A 26,513-nucleotide genomic window follows, 5' to 3' on the forward strand; every position below is an offset into this window, starting at 1 on the left:
TTGGCACAAACTTGAACTTTCCAACCCATAGGTTCTGGAATGGGATGAATGGAAGCAAGCAAAGGGAACAATTCTCTGCTGTCATGAATGCAAGAACTGTCTGATAAAAGAAGGGGGTAGCCCACCTACACTCCATCTGCTAATCTCATTGAACTATGCCCACAATCAAACCTCAGTTCAAGTTTTAAGACAAAAATCTATGGAAACACTTCTGAGACGCTAATGTCCTTTTCGACAAATCCTTGAATTAGAACTCAACTAGGCAACATGGATTGCTTCATATTCTAAACTTGGGTGCAAATTCTCCAAGTTCAGAATTATAGTAAAACTAATAATTAGGTATTTAAGAACTAAATAGACAGGGCGCAATTCCAGCAGGTCCTGCCTTTTTTAATCCTAGTATGGTCCCTACCAATATTAGGTGCATTGGGTAAATCACTATTGCAAACTTACCTGTATAATTGCACATGCTCTATTTCTCTTCCCCCTGCAAGTCCCCAAAATCTGCTCTGTGGGTTTGGGGGAACCCACAAGCACAGATTGGGAGATGCAGGGTGGCACTACACTAGATATTTCCCATTAACGTTAAATTACAAATTACAATAAAATGAGAAGTTTTGAATCTTTGGACCAGTGATTCTATATTCTATCTACCTTCAGTTGTAGCTTCTCCATCTAAAGGAGCTCCTTCTCCACTTCTGTAAGAAGCCAAGACTGAAATTTTATATCTGGTCTCAGGCTGAAGGTTTTCCAGTACAGTGTTTATTACATTTCCAGGAACGGTTTTCTCTCCAGACTGATCATCATAAAGTGATTTCCATATAATTCTGTACTGGTTAACTGATCCTGGAGCTGCTGTCCATGAAACTCCAATAGTAGTATCAGTTATGTCTCTGGTAACCAAGTCACGAGGGGAGCCACGTTCTGCAAGGGAGAAATGCAAGAAATGTAGATTAAAATGCAGTAAATAAATGCTGCAATAAACCAAGAACAGTCAAGGCCATGAAATAAAATAAAACACAACAAAACTGATGCATATAAAATACATTCATTCATTTAGAAGTCGAATTCCAGGTGCCTGAAGTCAAGAGAAAACTTTTGCACACACTAAATGAATATACATAATGTAATTTAGCTATACATTGGGCCGAAGTCCATTTTAACTACTTTCCTGATCTCAAAGCAGTTTTGCTTCAAAATGGGGATGTAAATCTAGTGACTCTCACAGATACTACAATAAATTATTGTTCTGAAATAAAACATACAAACTGTCTGAATTACTTAGTACAAATAATTTGGCACATCTCTATTATGAAGATCATAGACTTTGAAACTCCATTGCCATTTTCAAAAATAGCAGATAGTTCAGTTCACATTGGGTGGTATCAAATAAACAACAACAACAACAATTCTATTATTTATACCCCGCCAACCTGGCTGGGTTTTCCCAGCTGCTCTGGGAGGCCTCCAGCACATGCACAAACAAAGTAAGACGTCAAACATTAAAAACTTCCTGATACAAGGCTGACTTCAGATGTCTATTAAAAGTTGTGTAAATGTTTTGTGAGTGCACATCTCCCCCGCAGACCCCAATACATCCTCAAAATCTGCTCCAGATGGTCTGCAGTGGGGAGGAGCATATGGGGAAGTCCTGTTACGCTAGCAGAAATCCAATCCACTAATGTATGGACAGCATTGGATACAATCCATTTTATTTTAATTTTTACTTAACATGACACTGTGAACCTGCTGTCAGTTATGGGGATAGCTACTTATTACCATTGATCATTTCCTATGCTTCACTTCCAACAAGGGCAGATTTAGGGCTGTGTGTGAGTGATGTGCATGCACTGGGCACTGAGTTGAGGGGACATCATCTCAAAGCCCAGTAACAAGGTGTTGGGCTTTGGGAAAGAGGAGTGAGGCTCTGACAGGGTACTAGAGTCCTCCCACCTCCTTTGCAAAGTCTAGTTAGTGCTTTTCCAGCTTTGCCTGACTGCAACCCCAGGAGAACAACCTTCCTGGAAGAGTGAAAAGTGCTGGATTTCAAAAGAAACACACAATTATTTTTTTGCTGGTTTTTACTTTCTTCTGTAAAGCTTCAGCTCTCAAAATATGGCTTTTTCATTCAAAAAAAATGACTTCAATGCAAATGGAAAAATTTGGGGAAATTGTGTTGATATAATGTACAGATGTCTCAAAATAAATGGCTTTTCTTTCTATATTTTAATGTAATATGAATACATAGGCCACTTTACATTGGCTACTTTACTTCAAGCCTCTGCCATAGTGTGCCTTCAGGATTAAACTATCTGCAGATATAACAATATTTCAACAATTAACTATGGAAATCTGGATGACTACACCTATACACTGGACATACTGCAAAAATAATTGTATGTTTGAAACAATTATCCACTGAACTAGGATATGTACAATTAGACAGAAGAAAGTGATTTATTTCCATTGAAGTATAATATATGTCAAATATAATAATAATAATAATAATAATAATAATAATAATAATAATTCAGGAGTCCTAAGATGTTCTGTGGTTTTTAAAATACCATGTTTTTGTTGAATGAACTATTACTGTGAGTTTCCAAGCAAGCCACAAGGGCTAAGTGGAAAATGCTGGCCTCAGATAACTGGGAACTGCTGGCCAGACACCTTTCCTAACAAAGTTGACTTGCTTTGCAAGTCAAATGATACATTTATGAAAAACATATTGAATAGAAGCCTGATGCTAAACACATTTTACATGGAAATAAATATCGCCATAAATTCCAACTAAATAAAACCTGCAGCATTGTGCAACATGACTTCCCCCAGCTCCTCCCCTGAACACAGTCCCAAATCTGCTACAAGGGGCAAGGGCATAGTGTGGGGAGGGCCAGGAGGCATAGTCCCAGTCACCTCCATGCAGGGATCCCCACCATGCCTACCACCGGGGGTCTCTGGGCCCCAGAGCCTGGCACATTTTTTTTTTATTCATCATAACTCGCTAGCCCCTTCACCTATGCTTCTGACATTTTGCAGGTTACTTTCCTAGAGGCACTTCTATGGTGCATATTGGCTAGGACCGATGGAAACTGGAGTCCAACAACATAAGGCAGGTCACATATTCCCCACCCTGAAGTACATCATTTTCATTGCTACCCATAAAACCACAGGAAGGGAAGTAATCTTTTAATCTTCCACCAGAAAAAGAACAACTTCAAAGGTACCTATCAAAAAATAATAATACAAAACCCTGGATCTATTTCTCTGTAACTTGGCAAGTTTTTGACCAAGGGGTACTGCTGTGGTGTGTGTTATTTATACATACAAAATGCCCATAAAACAAGAATGGGTAGGGTAAATTAATCCTTTTTTAACTATCTCAAAACTGTAATGGTTGATCCTTACAGTAAAACCACAGAAGCCATTATTCTGAAATGTGACAGGATTCAGCACTTCAAAAGTAAAATAAAATAAAAAATAAAAGAGGCTACTGTGCCTGCAAATTTTATTCAATTCTGCCAAAATTAAAGTTTTTTAAAAATGTTCTTTAAACAAAAGCAAAGGTCCAGCATAAAATTCCCTGAACCTATTTGTCTCTACTTTAGCTGACTTTCTATAATCAGGAGGGACTACAATGCCTGTAAATTTCATCCAATTCTGTCAAAATGAAAAAAAGCCTGTAGTCTTTCTTTCAATTCCCCATACGAGTGAATTGTAGCAGCATAAAGTTTTGATTTTCCAAACTGGGATTCAGTTGCAGATCATCAGCTGAACTGAATCTAGCAGCTTTATGAAACACCAACTTGAGGTCTGAACCAAGTCTTGTGGTCAGCGCACACTAATGTATTCACCAGTATTCTTTTCTTCTGAAGAGTTCTTATTCCTTAGAAACATGCCAGATGTTTCCATCCTTGCCATTAGTGTTCCAAGGAAATCTGAGATGCACTGTGAGACTGAGGCAAAGACATATCAGAATTTGCTCCAGAATGAAACAGTCCAGTTATAGGCAGGCATCAACCACTGAGAGCATATTACATTGATTCTGAAGCAGTTCCAGTGGATCCCAGTTAGATTCGCTTATGTGCAAATCATCAAATGAGGATCTGCTCTTACTACCACAACCTTCAGAGGTGAAGTTGCCAAATATGAGGAGCAGGGCTGTTTAAGTTGCACAACATATTGTTTTGAATGCACAACTTACAATGTTATATCAAGCTCACTCTTTCATTGTTTGTGTTTTGTTTTACCAAGATCACAAAAACCTTTCTGTTTCAGGGGACTTTTGATCCAACTGACTGGTTTTCTCCCATTATGTTGTTGGTTTTCAGGCTTAGACACAGTGGTGTCAGTTCACTACAGAATAGAATTCACAAGTACAATGACTTCCTTCCTCACCACCCCAGTATTCTCTGGAGCTCCAATGAGGCAAAATTGCCATGGGGTGGGGTCTATCTTGGCTGAAACATTAGCATATACTTTTGAAATATAGATAAGTGATAGAATTCACAAGCGTTATCAACATGACAAGCTATTCCTTTGTGATGCAAGCAAAAAGGCCAAGACCTACTATTAGCATTGAGTCAATGTGTCAAATCACTCCAGGAGCAGTCAAAGTCTCCATCATCCATGCACTAGAAATCATTAACATTTCATCTGTGTCACAGCATGGGTACATTAAAATATGGAAAATATGTTGAGCACTTCATAAAGGCCTTGCTGCAGCTAGATGCGAATGTTTCCAAAATTCCATATCCACGGTTTCCACCTTACCCAGCCACAAACAATAACTTTCTTTAAGTACGGGTAGTTTCCCTATTGTAGGCTTCCCTATTCTAGTGATCTTCTTATCACTAGGTGGGCAGTATCTGTATCTATACAAGCCTCAGAAACCACAGAAATTTACAAGTGAATCTTCTAACAGGGCTTCCTCTGTTCTCCCTGCACAACTCCATGCCTCTTCTCCCAGAGATCGTTCTCTTACTATGTACATTCCATACATTTAAAGTACCCCCCTCCAATTCTCAGCACCATTACCAAACCATAGTTCCCAGGATGTGAGTGCTTTTAATGTGTTTTAAATGTATGGTTTGTAGTATGCAGACAGTATCCCTTCCAGCCCCACCTGGCTCACACTTCCCTTTCATTCAAGGCACAATCCTTGAGAGTAAGCCACATTAAATATAGTGGGATTTATGTCTGAGTAGACATGCCTAGGAATTGTACTATTAATCTCCATATGAACATCATTTCCGCCAACAGCACAAAATAGGGTCATTGGAATGAATTGGGCAAATTAATTTACTGCAAATCCGTTTTTATACATTAGCTTTCCTGACACTGCAGCCTGTAACTGGCTAACCACGGAAATTAATGGAGATGATTAACTTAACTCCATTAATTTCAGTCCGGCAAATGCAATGCTTAGTCTTGGTGAACCTGCTTCAACCACAAATGCAATGATCAACATTATCTCCTTAGCAGGACTACAACAAGACAAGGAGGAACTGTATACCTGGCACCTCTGGCTGATGCCCTCAATCTAGGAAGAAGGAAGTTAAAATAGAAAGGGATGTGAAGTATCCACAAGAAGCTATGGGGAAAAGGAAGAAGCATTACAACATTGATTCCTAGCACTGACAAATGGATAGGAGGCACTCTGCCTTCTGGTCCAATCAAAGTGCTTCCTGGAAAGGTGCCAGGGAGGATGTTCTGCATCCTCTGGAAACAATGTGTACCTTTCATGGTGAGTAGAGGCTGCCCATAATAATAATTGTGGAATTAAGACAGAAGAGAAGAAGTCTGGTCCAGAACCTCAATTTATTCATTATCATTCTGCTGGCTAGGGTCATGTAGGTCACATGGAAATGCCTCCATTTCCTTACCACATGAAATTCCAGCAGTTATGCAATGTGCCTTTCTATTCTAGAGGCATTTGTAAGAAGCCGTAACACTTTTATGCAGAATGGATCACTTTCCTCTTTGCCGATTTGTTTTTTCCTAGAAACATGCATTCCCACAGAAAGGACAAGTGACGTGATTGTTTGACAATTGGCAAAAGTCTCTTGAAAATGTCAGTATCCAAAAAAACTTAAGTATGCAAATTTAAATAATGCATGAGACCGCACTAAAACTCCTAAGCAGACCAGAGTCTCTTTGTGTGGTGCAAGCCCTTTGCGACTCAAAACATGTACGTAACGTTCCTATGTTATGCTAAAAACTTCATTGTAAGAAATGTCACTGTGCTGGTACCGATTCAATCTGTAGGAGGTCCACACATCTTCTAGAACATTTTAATTAACTGTGAGAATATCAGAAGAATAGAGAATCTAGAGATAGATAACTCTCTACAATTAAAAAGGCATGCTGCAAAAAAATCTGTAACTAAAACCATAAAATATGATGAGATCTTTTGCAAAAGAGTAGTCTTTGAGCGTTGCAGTTTTCACAGTTTATCTCTTTAAAAGAAGGCATTGGATGAATAAATCATATTCAGTTTTATGAGGAAAAGGAAGAATTATCCAATATTTACTGACAGATGCATTGGACTCTTATAACTTTGCTAAACTGAGTTTTGTAATCTCAGAAGGCTAAATGCTTTGCAAAAGGTAGTCTACATCATCTCCTGGAATAAACTGGCTCAAACACATCAACTTTACCTACAAAAACTACACTGTGCATTAATTTCAATTCAAAACATAATGCAGTTGTTCACAAAACAAGTATAAAATGTTTGGGTGCTTGTTCTGCTGACTTACTTTGAATGACATGGAGTACTTTAAATGGTAAATTAGTTCCTCTGCTTTGATCAGTTTATTCTGAGGCCTGATATCCAATATTTGTAATATCTTTATGACAATGTTGGAATATTATTTTTAGACATAGGTCAAGCTGTCCTGTTTCAAAGAATGGTTATGCAAATTACAGTTAACAGTACCTATAGTTTCTGTCAGAAGTCCCCCCCCAAAAAAATTGCAGTAGTAGTAGTAATAATAATAATAATAATAATAATTCCTATATTCTGTTAAATTAATCTATTTAACAGATTAGTATACAGCATGTTCTTGTCATTTGACATTAATACCTCAAGGCAACAAGTTAGCTCTTGCCAGAACTGCTCTTACCACCTCCTCTCCATGGGAAAAACAGATTAGAAAAACAGTAGCTCTCAGAAAAAGTTGATTGTTAGCCATCTACTGGGTTCCATTCATTACATTGCGTGTTTATCATTATGTTTTATTTCTAGTGTATGACCCATGGTTTTGGCTCAGGTTATGAAAAAAGGGGGAAATGGAAAACTCCAAGGGAGGTTGGGGCATAGGAAGGAGAATGATGAGGTGAAATATTCCAATTCATTTTTTAAGCTAACGATGCCAAAATGTGAAATTGATCCAGCACCAACAATTGCAAGGAAAAGCAGTAAGTAGCTTTGAAGAAAACCAATATGGTATTATATGGCAGTGCATCTGCCATATAATAACAATTCTATGTTCCATTTCAGGATGAAATCTTAATATTGGTTACATGAAGGATGTGTGTCAGGTACAATGTAGTCCTCTGGTGGACTATTGGCCAATTTCTGGTAGACCAGGGTTTCCCAAATTTGGGTCTCCAGCTGTTTTGGGCTACAACTCCCATCATTCCTAGCTAGCAGGACCAGTGGTTAGGGATGATGGGAACTGTAATCCAAAACAGCTGGAGACCCAACTTTGGGAAACCCTATGGTAGAGCTTCTAGCTAGCACTTGCTGGTTACTGGGATTTCTGCAAAGAGTGTTGAACTCTATGAACTTTAATCCGATTTCCAGCATGAGGCATCCCTTACGTCAGTGGTTTTCATCCAGTGTGCAGTGGCACCCTGGGGTGCCTTTAACACTGGCCTCTGTCCCTCTATCCTTCCCTCCCTCCTCTGATGCCCTCTTGCGTCTCTGCCTCCCAAAGGTTTACAGAGCTGTTGGTTGCAGCAGACCAGGCTACAAGCTCCCCAGGTGAATGGTGTCTCTGGGGCTGAGTAGGTTGTGCTTCCCAGGCCCCTGTGGGGCAGTGTGAGGAGGCACCTCTCTGTGGGGCAGTGGGGGCAGCTCAGAGACCAGGGGCAGCAGCAGCAGCAGCAGCTGTCCGGAGGACTCCCAAGGGGAGAGGAGAGGTGGCTGAGTGAACACTCCACAAGGGAGAGTGTTCAAAAAAGGGTGAGAGGCTGCCAGCTCTTCAGGCAAGGGGTGACATAACTGGGCCCCACAGGGGTACCGCAAAAAGAATGTAATTGGTCAAGGGAGCCACAGACTCAAAAAGTTAGAAAACGCCTGCCTTACGTTATTAAGCAAGAAGGTACACTCAGAATCACTTAACATAGTTATGCCTTAACTATTAACAGACCCTGAGAACACACTCTTTATACATTTAAAACACATTACTTTTAGCAGCTCCTAACTCCCAGACAGTGAGCAGCTTCCAGGAAACAGAATATTATTGGGCTGGGGAACAAAGTTACATTAGGGCCTAGGTGAGTAGACAAAGAACGCAGACATACACACCAAGTCCCATACTATGAGGTGGATTTAGAAGCGCTATAGAGTAAGTTTGTGTGTGACTCTGTGAGGTCAGTACAGAGATCTAAAAGTTCATCTGCTGTAACATGGATCACTCTTACAAAGTTATGCATCGTTTGTCCATGAAGCCAGACTGCCAGGGACACCGTTTCAGGTTTCAATAGTGAAGAGTGAAGAGTTTTCAGTGTTGGGAAAGACAAGATGCATAGCTAGTTAGGAACATAAGCAACTAGGTAGCTAGAAATGTGACGTTGTGCAACAATGGCCTCTGGGGAATTACGGCATTCCAACCAGTCACCTTCCACTAAACTAAACTTATGTTAATGAATTATGGCAGTGGGAGGTATCCAACAAACCAATTCCATTAGCACAGACTTTTGACTGTACACTGGATCATCCTTTCCTTCCACATTACCTAAACAGAGAGGAAGTTGTATTGCACAAACAGAAATCCTTGCACTAACAGAACTGGTTCACTGGATACTGCCCAGTGTTTTCCACCAGTTGGGCTTGAGCCACTTTCAGATGGGCCTCAGTAGCACAGCTTGCACATTGTCTCCTCATAGGCCTCTAGCCATGTCATAGCTTTCCAGCTGGACCAGTGCCAGTGCCAATAACTCCTGCTTGCTAAGAAAAGATGACTGAGACAGATAAGTTTGATGGGAGAAGGAAAGAGAAAAGGCCACAGCAGGTACTGAAGGAAAATTAAAAGCGAAAGATAAGTATTTATTAATAATAAATAATTAAGCAAGCAAAGTGGAGATATAAAGGAAGGTGATAAGACTCTGCATCTCTTATTCATGGGATGGACATTTACAGATCAGAATTTGAAAAAAGGAACTGCACTGTCAAAAAAAGAGAACAAGAGGACAAACTTGCATAAATTTGCACATACTAATAAGTATAGAAATAACTTAGAAATAATTGCAAACACAATACAGGTACATCTCACAATACATCTCACCATGGTAGGGAAGATTGTGCCTTGATGACTTGTGTACTTGCTCAGTCCACAGTCCAGTCCAGCTGATGGGCAGCTTTATGGTACTTTATCTCCCTTCTTATGGCTCTTTCTCTCTAAACCAGAATTGGAATGGACAGTCCTTTAAACAAAAGACTGTCTTCTGAAAAATAGGACATGTGTCCATCCCACTTATAAGTTTCCATTAAGTTACCAAGCTAGGAGTAACTGTTATTTTTCTTATGTTATTTCTTATCACTAAGGGTTTTTTAATTGGCCCTTTGTGAAAATCCATCCTATTTTAGTACTTTCTGCTTTCCACCCCTTGTTCTTTCAAGACGATCCTTATAACTTGGTTCTCTTGCACACAATAAGCCTACAATTCTTTCATCCCACCCATTGAAGCCAGCTTGTTCTAAGAGTATACAGGGTGGGCTGGGGAGAAAACCAGCTCTATTTCTGTGCTATTAATTGTAATCATCATGCCCAGTTCAAAATGTCGTCATGTCTCCTCTGGCACTCCAATTTTATCATATATATTTTTGATATTTTGTTTTTTATGTGCTCAGCCAGAGCTCTGTTCACTTTTCATCATAAAACAATCCAGAAGCAAAAGCTTCTCAAGAGCTCCAAAAATTCAGCTACAACATATTTGCATAGCTTTCTTATCCAGCTGAAGAATAAACACATTCCAGAGGATGAACATTCTAAAAACAATTCATATAAATTACAGAATTCATCACCATCCGCCACTGAAAGAGGCAAGTGGGGATTTCCAAGTTATATTTTGATAATGGATAAGTTCACACAATATGTGAGATTTAAGTTTGAAAGATGGAAGCCATCTACAGACCCAAATATATGTAGGATGTATACTTCATTATGCTTTATGCCTTATCCACAGAGCTGAATAGTTATGTATAAACCCAGATAAAAAAATTGTAGAATTGGAGGGAGAAGGGAGGGTTTTGATTGGGGTCATATTAATGATTATATTAAAAAGTTAACATGTAGCAGCTGGGTGTTTGTTTATTTTAATCAGTATTTAAGGAATAAATGATTAGGGCATCAAGGATTTTTTTATGCATTCCCTTGAACTCTTGGCCTGACTCTTCTGTTTAAATTAGTGTGTTGTTTTAATCGGATTTCTTTCTTTGGTATTTTAGTGGGATTGTTTTATTGTGTGTTTTAGAAGAGCTGCTTCCAGAAAAGAACATCGGAAACTATGCACCCTAGACATGGAAGTGCATTGTGCATGTGCAAAGGCCTCTTTGGATTCAATTTATGAATATATTAGGAGTAAATAAGTTTGTTCACTACTTTCTTTGATATGATATGGCAGATTTTTATTGGCACTCTTAATCCCCCCTAATACAAAGTATATCCTTATTTCTCGATACTGCTGCAATTCCTGTTTCTCTGCATTCCTCTCCCTGGTTGGGGGAGGGGGCATGTGGAAGCATCTGTAGGGGAGTGTCTGCATAGCACTTCGCCCCATAAAATGGGATTGTAATAAACAGCCATTCATAAGCAACTATGGAATTCGCTCCCAGAAGTAGTAGTGATAGCCACCAACTGGGATGCTTTTAAAGGAGGATTAAGCAAATTCTTGGAGGATAAGGCTATGAACAGCTGCTAGCTATGATGGGTATGTTCTACCTCCATTGTGGAAGGCAGCACTTGCTTGCTAGGAAACATACGGTAAGTAGGGAGAGAGCTGTTGCACTCAGGTCCTGCTTGTGGGCTTCCCGTATACATACTGTATGGTTGGCCATTATTAAAGGAGGATGCTGGGTTACATAGGCCTTTGGCTTGATCCAGCATGTAATGCTGTATGTAAAGCATTGCATAATCTTTATTATGTAAATGGCCGCACCCCTGTGTGTGAGAGTGAGAATCCAAGAACTTCAGAAGAGGAGCCAGCCGTCTGCCATTGCCTGCTTCCCAGAGGGATGCCTGAACTATTCTTCTCTCCTTGCAGGATTGAAGCCCTTGCTGAACAGTCCCTCCTGCTCCACCCCCAGCTGAACTGCGTCATCTAGCTGGGTTGATGACATAAAAGCCAGGCTGCAGTGGGGGCAAGCACACCATTGGCAGGGGTGAAACCAGCAGGGGGAACCACAAAGGGAAGTTTCCTGTTGCCTTGGCAGGCAATTCTGCTGAAGTGTTGGTGGATCTGTATAATGGAGAAATGACCAGGGTGGTGGACACAATCGCTCCTTAGCACCCCCTCTCATGAGGTGGAGTCAAACCAGCCCCCTGGTTCTCTGGGGAGCTGGTAACAATGAAACATGTGAGGCAGTGACTACAGCAAAGTTGGCGGAAAACTCAGGATGGGTACGACCAGGGCTTTTTTAAAGCTGGAACTCACTGGAACTCAATTCTGTTTTCAGGAGGGCACCACTGCCATTCTATGAGAATAAGGGAAGAGTTCATTGTGAGTTCTGGCACCTCTTTTTCTAGAAAAATAGCACTGGATACGACGAAGACAAGCTAGAGCCTCTTTGAAGACCTACTCTGTGGCACTGTGAGCAGTAAAAAAAATAAATCTCTCAACCCTCCAGAGCATATTTGGTAAAGGCGTAGGACATGCATAGTGGGAGGAGGGGTGGAAGCCCCATTTTGCAAGCACGTGTGCATTTTTGTAAGCATTATTTGGTTGGAGAACTCATCACAAAATTTGGACAAGTGTGAATTTCAAAGGATGGGTGTGTTTTAGTTTTCCTGTTGTTTCAGAATGTGTGGATTTGATAGATTTGTCTCTAAATGCAAAAATTTCTCCCCCATCCCTAGTGAGGATACAAAGAGAGATAGGATATTGCTCATGATTTCTGATGGAATTAATATATATATATATTTATAAATAGCCTGCAAAATGTCTGGGATCACCATGGGATAGCACTGTAAAAAACCACTTCTCTTTGCACACCAGGCTATATCCTTCACAAGCAGAAACATTTCATTCTGAAAGGGAACTGCAAACAAAGCCTCCCTTTTGCTGGCATAGGATCACAGAGGATTAGGTTCTAACTCACTCTACCAATCTATGGCACACTTCTGATTTGAAAAGCTCCGCACGTTTTGTTTTTAAAATTCTGACATGATTCATGTGCCAGTACACTACCTGACATTGTGCATATCATTAGCACTGAAAATATTATCACTGAGAACTCACTTCCTGAGTGGTAACCTGCATCCCACAGTACAATGATTCATTATCATTTTATTTCTGACACCTTACTAACAAAAACAAAAACACACACAGATTCAGAGTACCACTGCAAAGCTGTGTTGGCAAACAGTGGAAGCAAAGAGAAATAAAGCTGTTCATTGTGTTGTACAATGACAAGCAGAGCCATACACCCCACTGTGGGGTAAAAGCATAGCAATGTTGTTGTTGTTGTTGTTCAGTCGTTCAGTCGTGTCCGACTCTTCGTGACCCCATGGACCAGAGCACGCATAGCAATATAAACATATAAAACAGCCTTTATGTCTTAGCATGGTTTCATCTAGCCCAATCTTGTACACTCTACCTGGCAGCCCCCCGCCAGGTTTATCCATTTCTCCTCCAGGCCTTTTAGGGGACTTATGCATGCAACAGCCAGGGGAGATGAAGGGGACCTTACACATCTAAAACACACTCTGCTACTTAGCTATGGCCCCTTCCCCCCAACTGTGCCCCTGCTTTTCCCCAGAAACATAGCTTTGCCTTGGAAACAGACCTAGGACTGATTCACAATCAGTGGAAGAATGTATCCAGACAGTGAAATGCTAAGAATGTGTCCAATTTCAGTACAGTCGTACCTTGGAAGTCGAACAAAATCTGTTCTATATGTCCATTCGACTTCCAAAATGTTTGGAAACCAAAGCACAACTTCTGATTGGCTGCTGGAAGCTCCTGCAGCCAATTGGAAGCCACAGAAGCCCCGTCGAACATTCAGGTTCCAATGAACGTTTGCAAACCAGAACACTCACTTCCGGGTCTGTGGGGTTCAGGAGCCAAAACGTCTGAGTACCAAGGGGTTTAGGATCCAAGGTACGACTGTAGTGTTTTTCAGCCGTATGTCCACATTAATGGTTATACAGAAAGGTTGTATAAAAACCACTGAAAATGACTATGGCAAAAAAATAAAAATAAAAATCCTACGTCTCCACATGTCATAATCCAAAAGGGATATCTGTTCACAAGTATATCTTCAGTACCAACCACCACCACCAGCAGCAGCAGCAGCAGCAAGGTATGTGATTCAGCTGTTTTTACCTTCAAGAGTGACTCCTTGTCCAGGGAGAGTTTCGCCTGCTCCAGATGCATACAACGCAGCCACAGACAAATCGTATCTTGTTCCTGGCTCCAGGTCTCCGAGAACTGTACTGGTGGTAGTTCCACTTATGGTCACTTCCTTAGTTTCACCTCCTGTTGCTGGAGTATACGTCACAAAGTATCGCTGTACTTTGCCAGGTGCTGGACTCCAAGATAATCTCAACGAGGATGTTGTAGCATCAGAAACCTTCAAGTCTCTTGGTCTTCCCAAAACTGCACATGATTAAAAAAAGAAGAACATTAGAAACAGACAAAGAACTTTCTTGCAATAATAATTAGCCATCTTTAAGGCCCCCTGTGAAATATCTGTGATGTAAACTATTAATCACAGCTAACATTTAGGAAAGCAATCAATCAACACAGGGTAGCATTTAAATATGGGCAGCCAAGTCAGGACAACAACCTCCTGAAGCAGGCTGATAAAGCAGGGGGTTGCTTTTTAGCTGAGTGAAAGCAGAGCAACATGTGCATTTTTGACAGGAGTGAAATGCAAATGAAATGGAATGGAATCTGAGAGATGGGGGGGGGGGAAATGTGCCTCAAATGGCTAGACAGGGATGGGGAACCTGTGGCCCTCCAGATGTTCACAACTCCTATCAGCCCCAGAAAGCATGGTCCACGTCAAAGATCATGGGAGTTTGGAGTCCAAACAAACCTGAAGGACCACAGATTCCCCACCCCTGCCCTAGACAAAGAACATAGTCGGTTGAGGCTTTCCTGCCATGGTAAGAATTGCTAGACACACTCTTTTTCAATGTGGGGAGGTCAGCTTCGGCCCACTTCACACACTGAAGTTTTAAATACAATGGTCTAATATATACCAAGTGCCAAAACACCCTGAATCACAGAGATACATGCACAATGGAGCCAGCTGGGTTTACTATTGCTTCCTATCATATTTAAATGTCACAGCAACACTTCTGCTGTTGAGTTCTGTGTGAAAACCCAAAAACCATTACATTGACGGCTTACCTTCCTCAGTTTTTCCATGTCCATTCAGTGGCTTTCCAGCCCCAGACTGGTACTCAGCAGTAACAGAGACTTCATATCTTGTATCTTGTTTCAGATTCTGTAGTGTCGTTGCTCTTTCATTTGCTGAGACCGTCACTTGTCTTCTCTCACCACCAGCAACTGGCCTGTAAGCAATCCTGTATCTGAGAACACTGCCTGGAGCAGGGGACCACCCAACCTTGAAGCTATCTGTTGTCTCATCTGTTACTCTTAGGTTTCTTGGTGATCCCCTGACTATAAAAGAAATAAAACAAAGCACAAATGAAATGGTTTTAACTTGTTGTTTTTATTGTTTTTCATACATATTTATCTGACTTGGTTTTTATGATTTGTTACTTATATTTTATTGCTGTTTTGTTGAATTGCATCTGGTCAGATTTAATATTTATACCCTGCTTTTCTATTAAAATAATCTCAAAGCAGATTACACAATACTAAGCAACAAAAATGTAACACACAACATTTTTTATGTTGGTGCTTTGAACACCATTGGGTGGAAAGGTAGGATCCAAATTTTACCAATAAATAAATTTAATTTTAAGTCAGATTATCTCATTGGGTGAGGGGGGGTAGTACTATCGGTATATTAAGTTAAGCCTTTCAACCAGGGCTGGGATACAGAGGATTCTGCACATACTGTTCCTCGACATCATTTGAGATTCTACCCAAAAAATAGCACAATAAAACCACTACTTTATACATCAATGGTATTATCAAATAGTATTATCAATATGCAGGAGGAATGACAAGGAAAAGGCATTGGCAGGAAAGTTTTCTATTCCTTTTGCACCTTTTGATTGGAATACCCTTAACTCTCCGTCATTACCGCCAACTGCAAGTATTCTGTCAATAGGACCTGCCATTCATTTATAGTAGGAATTTTATCGCTTTTCCAATTTCTTGCGATCAAAAATCTGGCCGCTACAGTTGTGTACATAAAAAGGGATCTAATATCTTTTTTAAATTTCTGATGGCAATATTCCTAAGAGGAAAACCTCTGGGTTTTTTTCTTAAATGAAAGTTTGAATAATTTTTTTTATTCATTATGGATCTTATCCCAATATTCTTTGATGACCAGGCACTCCCACCACATATGTATGTAAGATCCTGTTCCATCTTTACACCTCCAGCACTTGGATGATTGGTTTTTATACATTTTTGCAAGCTTTGCCGGGGTGAGGTGCCGCCACCTATATTGCATCTTCATGATGTTTCCCCTCAAATTACAACATGCCGTGAACTTAATATCCTCTTTCTATAACCTCTCCCACTGGTCCAGGTACATGTTATATCCTAGATCTTGGGCCCATTTTACCATAGCACCTTTCACCGTTTCCTCTTTAACCTTCCATTCCAGGAGTAGATTATAGATTCTTGAAATATGTTTTCCTCTGAATTGAATTTTTCTCAAATCTTGAAGTTTCTTTAGCTAGACCTTACATTTTATCTAATTTTAATCTTTCATTTATCTGAAAATATTGCAGCCCGCCTGTTAAATAATTGCTGATTTCTTTAATTTTAACATTATTGTTTTTCTCTTCTAATAATACTCTATATATGGCTCAGTCACCTTGCATATTTTTCTTTTTGACCGCCATTGCTTCTGTTGGAGAGGTCCACAGAGGAATCTTTGGTGCTAATATCCACTTATATTTAGTCCAGATTTTATATAGCGATTTTCTTATAATGTGATTCAAAAATCCTCTGTGGACCTTAACCTTTTCATATATTAGATATGCGTGCCACCCAAATCGGTTTCCAAACCCCTCCAGGTCAAGCATATCTGTATTCTTCAAGATAATCCATTCTTTTAACCATACTAGCCTGGCAGAGGCATGATATAATTCCAATTCCAGTAGGGCAAAGCCTCCCCTCTCCCTTTGCTCTATCAATATTTGGTGCTTTATCCTTGGTTTCCTTCCACTCCAGATAAATCTGGCTATATCTTTAAAGCAATTCATTCCCCCCAATATGAGGGTGGTTTGGAACAATACCTTCTAAAGTTGTTTCTTCCCCATTCAAAGGAGGTCCATCGCCATCTTCATATTCTGAAATCACACTGACGGTGTATGTGGTTTGTGGTAGTAAATTGGTAAGAACTGTACTAGTAAGCGGAGCTGGTACAGAAACAAAGTATTCATCTTCGCCAATAGCCACCTTATACTTGACAAGGTAAGATAAAACACCAGGTCCTGCTGGAGACCAGCTCGTTTTGAAGCTGTCAGATGTCACTTCTGAAAACTTCAGATCCCTTGCTCCCAAGTGAATTGCTGAAAATAAGCACATAGTGAACAACTGAAGGCTTTAGAAAATGTCTTTTCAGTTTCCAGTAAGATGTATAAACACAATTGGTTGCTATATATACAGAAACATCTTGATTTAACAGGCTGTCACAGAGGAACCTGTGGCCTCCATATGTTTCTGGATAATCACTCCCATTATTCCTCTTAATTGGCCATGACAGGTGTAGCTGATGGAAACTACAGCCAAACACTTAGAAACCCACAGGTTCCCCACTCCTAGCCTAAAAGCCTACTGGGGGAGGGGGCAGAGCTGGGGAGACGATAAAGCTATCATTGGCTAGCCATGGGGGCTATGCTTTGCATCCACAGCTGGAGGCTGTAATGCTCCTGAATAAGTGGAATTGAGAGTATGGAGTGATGTGCTATGCATAAGAGGAGTGTGATTGTTGAGTTGGGTGTGTTTGGTTTTGTGTACATTGATAATTTTCATGACTGCATTATAGGAGCAGTTCTGCAATATACATGGGATTGTCTAATGATATTGCATTTTGATGCTGTATTTTGACTTTTTTGCATGATTTCTTTTAATGGTTCTTATTTTACTTACTAGCATTGTTTTGAGATATTTATCATTGCATAATTATGTTTCACTAAATTAGTAGTATCAATGTCTAGTTCAGAATTAGTACTGTGCTTTTTATATTCAATTTTTAGAGTTTTCTGTTTAAACTTGCATACCATTTCATATCTCATCAACCAATATTAAATTAAAAATTCTGCACAGCAAGAGCGACTCACCTTTCTTCCTAATTGCCTCAAGTTCCTGTTCAATTCGTAAGCAGATAGCCCGTGTAAGCTCAAACGATATCCTTTGAAAAGCGTCAAAATCTTCCACTGTGTACACATGGGTTTCTGTAGGCTCTGAAGCAATTGCTTCCAACTCTGACCGTACTGCATCTTTAACACCAACTGCAAATATTTCCACTTCTGTATTTCTTAGTTTGTCAGCAGGATCTTTAAAGGCGTCTGATGATTTCCCATCAGTAATAAGAATCATGACCCTTGGGACATTTGGTCTTGCACCTCTGCTTTGAACAAAGACTTTTTCCCTTACAAAAGTCATTGCTTTGCCTGTGTTTGTAGATCCACCTCTGTAGGGGAAGGTGTGAATAGCATGAAGTACATCTTCAATTCTAGAGTATCTGTTCAAAGTGAATTCTGTATGAGGATCCCTGCTGTATTGAACAAGGCTGATTTGGACTTTTGCTGGTGAAACATCAAAGCTTTTAACCAACACTTCCAAAAATGCTCTTACTTTAACAAAATTGGCGATGCCAATACTGTAAGAGCCATCAACCAGAAGCACAATATCAGCTTTTATATCCACACCTTCTGAGCATTCTGTGTAAAGGAAAAAAGGGGGGAGAACACTTAGCATTTATATATATATTTAGCACTTCAGAGTGTTCAAAGCATTACATACCACCATCATCAATTATTCCTATATTTCAGGGGTGGTGGTGAGGCTGAGAGATAGCAGCTTGTCTCTTGTGTTCACAGGGGTGGCAAGATTTGAACAAGAGATTCACATTCTATGAGCCACTATACTAACTACATGAGCTACACTATACTAACTACATGAGCTACACTATACTAACTACATATCACCTACTAAATAGGCCAGGCTTCCTCAAACGTTGCCCTCCAGCTGTTTTGGAACTACATTTCCCATCATCCCTGACCACTGGTCCTGTTAGCTAGGGATGATTGTAGTTGTAGTCCCAAAACAGCTGGAGGGCGGAGTGTGGGGATGCCTGAAATAGGCAGTCATACAGCTTTTGGGTGAATGTACACTTTGGGGTGGAGGTTCCTGGTATGAATAATAGTCTAGTACATAGGCCTTATTTCCCATGCCATTTATGCAACAAGTTAGATGATGGCAAACAGAAGTTAGCTTTCTAATATTGCACGGTGGGGAAGCAGAGAGGCTGAACTGGTCCGAGATCTGCTAAATCACAAGCCAGCTCCACTGCCATGAGTTGACAGCTTCAGGCCCAACCATATCTTACTAGGTATTGATATCATGTAAAATATGCTTAGGTAAGTATGTATACGATATGAGCCTTTGTCCTTAATTTATTTCTCTCTTTGCATTTTAGTTAAATAGAAGCCCATATTTTTGCCTTGCAACAGCAGTCCCCAAAGCGTTTCTAAAATACATAGTTAAAAATAAAATTATATTTTATGTCTTTTACATCAACTATCTTTTCCCAAGAATGCTTTGCTTTTATGCAATTCAAACATGATTGTGCAATCTTAGTAGCCAATAACTTACCCACTTGAACTTTTACTGCCTGCGTTTTTTCCATAATAGTCACTGCCTCACTGGGAGTCAGTCTTTTCATCGCATACACATTGATTTGGTATTCAGTGTCTGGTGAAAGGTCTTTTACATTAAAAGCAGTAGTCTGAGGTCCTACGCTCAATGAATATTGCTTGGCACCAGCTATCATTGGAATGAGGTCCACCTTGTAGCCAGTTATTTCACTAGGAGATGGATGCCAAGTGATTCTAATGGATCTTGACGAGACTTGCGTGGCTACCAGGTTTGAGGCAGGCTCTATAACTGAAAAAAATTAAAAACAAAAGATCCAGTTGGACCTCAAGAGCAAGGAGATGAAGTGCTTGACTATCTACACAAGTAGTCTAGTTCTTGTGAAACTTTAAAATGTTCCTTACCTTCTTCTCCACTGACCAGTTCACCCAATTGTTCATCAACACCTGAGCACACCTGTGAGATTATTTCATTCTGTATATTCACAATGCCATCAAAGTTGGCCACATTAAAAACATGAGTCAATGAGGGCTGAGAGGCAATTAACTTCAGCTCTTTGGCATCCGCAGCTTTGATTCCTTCAAAAGAAGAAAGTAACAATATGTGGACAAGTTTGCCAGTGATACACCAATGCTGCAGATAGCATTTTACCTACCCAGGCACCAACATCACCAGCTAATGTTGAGTGTCCCCCACAATATGAGATTCAGAGGGCCTTTTCAGCAGAGAACCCCACTCCTGGTTGTAGAACAACCTCCCTAGAGAGCTTCACATAGTGAATTCTTTTATATCCTTTAATTGGCAGGCACAAGCTGTCAACTTTCCCTTTTTTTTGCAGGAAATTCCCTTATTCCAGAGCCGTTTCCCATTGCAAAAAAAGGAAAAGTTGACAGCTATGGCCATTTCCCAATGCAAAAAAAGAAGGTTGACAGCTCTGCATATTTTCCCCAAACTATTTCCCAGGTCTTTTAACACCATTTTAATATCATTCCATAATATTTGTGTGAGCATTGTACTAATACTTTAATTGTTGCAGAAAATTGACATACCCAAAGAAAACACTTCAACTCCTATGCCCTGAAGTTCTCTTGCAGGGATTTCTACTTCATCTTGAGATTTTCCGTCCGTTATGACGACTGCCACTTTAGGAAAGCCTTTTCTTGCTCCAGCAGATTCAATGAATGTATTCTTAATCAGATAATCTATTGCTTCTCCTGAAATTTGGAAAATAGGTTGTGATTTACAAATCCACAGATGTTCCAAGTTTAGATGAAATTCAAAATTTGTAAAATCAAGAAGGCAGCACAATCAATGAAGAAAAATTATAAGCTCTTGAAACTCATCCATGCTTTCAGCTCTGTGTCCAGCCCAAAATGGCAAGGCAAATTGGGTTGATTCTTATGATGTTTTCATATGTCCATGTTGGATTGCACCATTAATGATGCATCTTGAGCTGAATCAGACCCCTTAAAGCTCTGTGACACTGCATTTTGCTGTTAAATTAAAGCAATCACTGCATTTGTTTAAAAAAAAACTGACTAGGGAAACACCCTGAATGGGGAGGAAGTGTAGAGTGCAGTGCATGGGTAGAGAGGTCACGCGATATTTTCATGTTGAAGAGCAAGTCTTGGTTTTAATCAAAGTGATTATTTCTCCAGGGCACTCAAACCACAATAATTTGGGGGAGGAGTGTTAGCATCCTTTCTGTTTTCTAACAAAATTTAAAATAAACACTACAATAAAATTGTTTTCATTCTTCTGTTTTTCTATACTCACACAAGTGATTTCTATTTTACCCAACTACCAAATGATAATGAGAGAACCACTGCAGCTATCATTATAATAATTCTCAGGCTTCGTCCCCTCAGAAGGGGAAACCATGCCTACCAACTGTCTCTAATTCTGGCAGAAAAAGAAAAAAAGGTAGTTTTTAAAATAACAATATATATATTAAGGGTTCCCTGCACACACAAAAAACCTGGATGGGTCTGCCTATCGCTTGGCAGATTAATAATAATAATAATAATAATAATAATAATAATAATAATTTATACCCCACCCATCTGGCTGGGTTTCCCCAGAAAGTCTGGGCAGCTTCCAACAAAATCTTTTGCCTGCAATTTTCATCCATCAGTTTCTATATTCCTATTATAGTCAATTGGAGGGAATGTGAGCTTCAGATTTAACAGAACTGATTTGGACCCAAATAACAAGTCAAATTAGAAAAACAATGAGAGCATCCAAAACAGATCAGGTTGCTTTCCAACATTACTGACACAAGGTGAATTTTGAGAATGGTGCATCCCTGATTACTATAGTATTTAAAAGTGCATACCTGTCATTGTATTGCCTCCTTTGTATGGTATTCTTTTTATTGCCTCAATGAGATCTCTCTTTTTGAAATACTGATTTAAGTTGAACTCAGTCCTTGTATCAGAGCTGTACTGAACTATTCCAACTCTTGTCTTATCTTCTCCAATATCAAAGGCCGACACAAGGGTAACGATGAAATCCAAGATGTATTTAAAGTTATTTCTGCCCACACTCCAAGACCCATCCACAAGAAAAACTAGATCTGTAACAGCACTGAGGGAACATTCTGAAATATAATTTTATCAAAATTAATGATCATTGCCATACACCCACACAAGTAATGTAGCATTATAACTCAATACAAAGAAATATAGAGACAATTTTCACCACCTCCCACACTGACTAGAAGGGGCAGATTTTCAGAGGAAGAATCCACATATTTCCTCTCCTTCCACAAGCAGGAGATTCCATAAGTGAAACTCTACCCACAGGATCTCTGGATCCAAACTATAATATGTATAAAGCCCCTTACTATACAGGCAAGATATGACTAAAAATAAATTGTTTGTTGGCACTTCACAGTTAGAATCAGATTCTTGTTCATTACAGGAACCATAATGAGGTCCTCTGTGTGGGATGTTAGCATCCAAAATGCATACTGGTATGTAAAGGGTTAATTTCAAGAGCTGTAGAACTCTATGACATCATACACTCTGTGGCAGTTATGGCAGTTGGTACAGTTATGGCAGTTGGTAGAGCAATCTTAACAGTTAGAGCAGCAGGTATGAAATGTTCTGCTGCTGTCTGCCTCAGAGTTAGTTAGTCTGTAACAGTTTAATCCAGTGATGGCCAAACTTGGCCCTCCAACTGTTTTGGGACTACAATTCCCATCATCCCTAACCACTGGTCCTGTTAGCTAGGGATGATGGGAGCTGTAGTCCCAAAACAGCTGGAGGGCCAATTTTGGCCATCACTGGTTTAATCTATATAAAATGTTTTAGCAACTTAAGTATCACCCATCTGCATTGTTTATTTTAATCTGCAACTGCAACTACACTAAGTAAAAGTTACGTGTTATTTAAACATAAACATTCTCTTTATTTAGAGAGTGTGTCTTGTGTAGTTTTTATAGGAGGGGGGAAATAAAATTAATTAAAAGGTTCAAATGACCCAAGACTGTCTTCCACATACTCTGCAAATGGGAACTAGAGTCTAATTCCCACACTCTGAACCAAAATTTAAATGGTTGGAAACCTTGAGGAATAAAACAAAGGCTGATAAGCTCACCAGGCTAAATTAACTTTTGTCCATAAATAGAGAAAGGAAGATCAAAAGAGAAAAGGAAAATGAAGACTTTAAGGTGTCTAGAGGACAGGAAACAAAAGCTTGCAAAAATAAGTAAGTAAGTAAGTAAGTAAGTAAATGTTTTCCTCCTTAGCTACCAGACCTAGCAGTCAGCACAAGGGGTGATACAGACTAGTGTCTGTAATACAGTGATTGGGACAGGGTGCAACTAAACACTATTTTCCCTGTCCAGTAGACATACCTATTGAGAAAATGGAAAGGAAGAATTTGCACAGCTCAATGGGCAACTGGCGGTGCTGACTTAGAAAGAACTGTCTCACGCTCCTAATGTCATTTTAAGTTATTTTAAATGGACAAAGTAACTTACTTTGTAACTGAACTTCTTCGATTTTCTTTTCTGTTGTTACTAAACCACCTGTTTGAACTGGAACAACAAAATAACATAGGATTAAGAAGTATCCCATATCACTGATAAACTGTGAGAATCTAAGGATGTGCTGGGAGAGTATGTAAATAGGGCCAAAAAACATTTGGGCTTCTCCAATGATTCACATCCCATTATTCTCCTTCAAATTCAGAAATGATAGGTGCACATTTATTACAAACTTAGTTATTCTCTAAGGTGCTACTGGAAGGAATTTTTTATTTTAATTTATTACAAAAGTCACCATGTGGAGAAAGCCTAGCAAAGTCATAGCGAGGGTGGGTTTTGATAACCCCATTTATCTGATAACCTCATTGCAAGTGACAGTTTTCTTGCATGCCTTCAGGTTTTTGAAATGTTATTATGGAGGTGGGGGGGGGGGAATGATGGGTGCTCCAGGTGAATGTTGCTCATTACATGACAGAGGCCTGGGCTTTCTTTTTACCCACCTTAAAAAGGTAAAGGTACCCCTGACTGTTAGGTCCAGTTGCGAATGACTCTGGGGTTGCGTGCTCATCTCACTCTATAGGCTGAGGGAGCCGGCGTTTGTCCGCAGACAGCTTCTAGGTCATGTGGCCAGCATGACTAAGTCGCTTCCGGCGAACCAGAGCAGCACATGGAAATGCCGTTTACCTTTACCTTACCTATTTATCTACTTGCATTTGACGTGCCTTAGCATATGCTTAATTTTCATTGAGACAATGGGGGCAGGAAACTGTGCCCAAACTCAAAGGGTAATACCAGGGTCATAGAACCATAGAACTGTAGAGCTGGAAGGGACTCAAGGGTCATCTAGTCCAACCCCCTGCAATGCAGGTATCTCAGCTAAAGCACTGATGACAGGTGGCCATCCAACCTCTGCTTAAAAACCTCCAAGGAAGGAGAGTCCACAACCTCTCAAGGGAGACCTTTGTGACTCTCTGGATAAATCTAAATCAATAATGTGAACTTACTTGTAAGTTGTCCAGAGACAGATATGCTCTCTTCTCTGTCATCATATGAACTTATTGTTACAATGTATTCAGTATCGGGTGTAAGGTCTGTTAATAAAGTTTGGGTAGCACTATGTGCTAGGGTAAATTCTCTAGTAGGTCCATCTGCAACACAATATATGTAGAACAATAAACACGTCATAGTAGCAATGTTTCATTCAAAACAAGAAAAGAGAGCTTTTACCTATATAACAACGGAAGGAATGAGGGAACTTTATGGTCACTTCTTTTCCTGACACAGGTATAGTAGTATGTCCACAGTACAGTGGCCCAGCAGAAAGTGGCTGAATTGCACTGATATCAGAGTGTGACCCTGGAGGCAAAGCTGTCATGGCCCTTCTGCCTACTACCCAGCTACTCTAATGGCAGTTACCCCTGCCATGTTCTATCGCATTCAGCAGGGTTCCCCAAACTGGGGAGTGGCACCGCCACAGTGGGAACATGATCAGGAGGAGGCCTTCCCCAGCACCTCACAGCTTCAGTGGCTGCCACTCCTCTTTTCTCATGCTCAAGAGGAGCCTGCCTTTGATGCTGCGCTTGGCTAGGTGATTTTGCTAGTGGGGGCTTAGGCTTGTGCTAAGGAATATTAAGAGGGCTGATGACGCCTCCGCCCCCTAGAGTTAGTGCACCTGCCAGGAAACCATGCTGAACATGATTACTGGGCATCATTAGGAAAAATTACAGCTGTCCCTGGTATGTATTTTCATATTGTATTCGGACATACCCCCCAAAAAAATCAGCTAGGAAAAATGAATGAAATAGAGCAAAAATGCATTATTTGAGGTTTCAGCTTATTAGAACGCCAAAACTTACCAGCTTCAGGTGTCACTGTTATCCTGTAACCTTCTATTGCATCAGATGATCTTGTCCATGACATTTGAACAGTATGTTCATCTATAATTTTAAAATTCAAGTCTGATGGCGGATTAACTGCAAAAGATTTACACCAAGCAAGAGTGTGTTTAAAAGTTGAACAAATGAACATTTTGTTAAATTTAAAAAATGTATGTTAAGCAAAGCTTGCTAAGATATGTCTTTGCATAAATTTGTTTCCAACACATATAAGGATATGCTGTTGGCAAAGGGAGGATACAAGCTGATGGAATATGACAAAACACATCAAAGAGAATACACATTACAGAGGACAGCACAGAACATTTGTTTCTTGAATTGCCAAGTCATTCAAGAATGGCCAGCAAAATCAAGCACAATAGAAAACACATTTGGATACATGTACAATGAGTTCACAGATAATAACCACATATGCAAACATTTCACATAACAATTAAAAGAATGTTTTTAACATGCTGGGTGCATTTCGTAGAAGCATGCCAAATCACAACCTGCATACAACACCATGAGATCACTTGACAGTAACACAATAATCCCTTTCAATAAGACATCAAAGAATTTATCGGTCTTTTTAAAAATGGTCTCTGCACATTTGAAACTTTTTTATAAAATAAAAGCTTGGCAGAGAAAAAGAGAAATATGTATTTTGGAATGTGGTAAAGATTTGAGCGGTTCAGAGCTCAATTTATATCATACACATATGTATATATGCATATATTTGTTCTTGGAGTTTAACCCCTCAGTTCAAAAAAGCTGCCCGAGTGGCTTATCTTGCATCTGCTTCTACATAAAATTGGGAATGAAGGGGTTAACAAATTAGAAATTATTACCTGTCATATTTGAACTAGTATGTATAACTTTTTATTTAAAAAACCCCCACACATTTTCTGTTTACACCACCTTTGCTATACTAATTCCTGAGGTGTAAACATTTTTGTTTCTCTTTCATCATGTCCCCTTTGCAGCAGGTGTATCCATACTAAAGAATGGCATTTTAACACAAAATGCCAGTATGGCGTTTACACAACAACAATGGTTAATTATGGAAAGACAACATCAAGGTATATTTATAGACATTTATTTACAGAATGTATGGGGGGGACAAGGAAAAGGTCATCAGTGATCCAAACGAATGACTGCAAATAAATTTGTGGGAGCTAATGAGACGATGAACGGAACAGTACAGAAAGGAACAGTTTACATACGCT

The 26,513-nt window shown here is 39.8% G+C and overlaps 1 protein-coding gene across 1 annotated transcript in view; it reads right to left on the bottom strand.

Moving 5' to 3' along the window:
* Nucleotides 1-26,513, bottom strand: part of COL12A1 (collagen type XII alpha 1 chain) — a 105,145-nt gene that overhangs the window by 65,404 nt on the left and 13,228 nt on the right. Inside the window, 12 exon segments of the mRNA XM_033143254.1 lie at nt 655-924; nt 13,771-14,043; nt 14,803-15,075; nt 16,836-17,111; nt 17,883-18,485; nt 19,420-19,710; nt 19,824-19,997; nt 20,469-20,633; nt 21,755-22,018; nt 23,405-23,461; nt 24,415-24,558; nt 25,267-25,383. Of these exon segments, the coding sequence (XP_032999145.1) occupies nt 655-924; nt 13,771-14,043; nt 14,803-15,075; nt 16,836-17,111; nt 17,883-18,485; nt 19,420-19,710; nt 19,824-19,997; nt 20,469-20,633; nt 21,755-22,018; nt 23,405-23,461; nt 24,415-24,558; nt 25,267-25,383 (2,907 nt within the window).

The sequence above is a fragment of the Lacerta agilis genome, chromosome 3 (genome assembly GCF_009819535.1).
Source record: "Lacerta agilis isolate rLacAgi1 chromosome 3, rLacAgi1.pri, whole genome shotgun sequence".
Lineage (NCBI taxonomy): Eukaryota > Metazoa > Chordata > Lepidosauria > Squamata > Lacertidae > Lacerta > Lacerta agilis.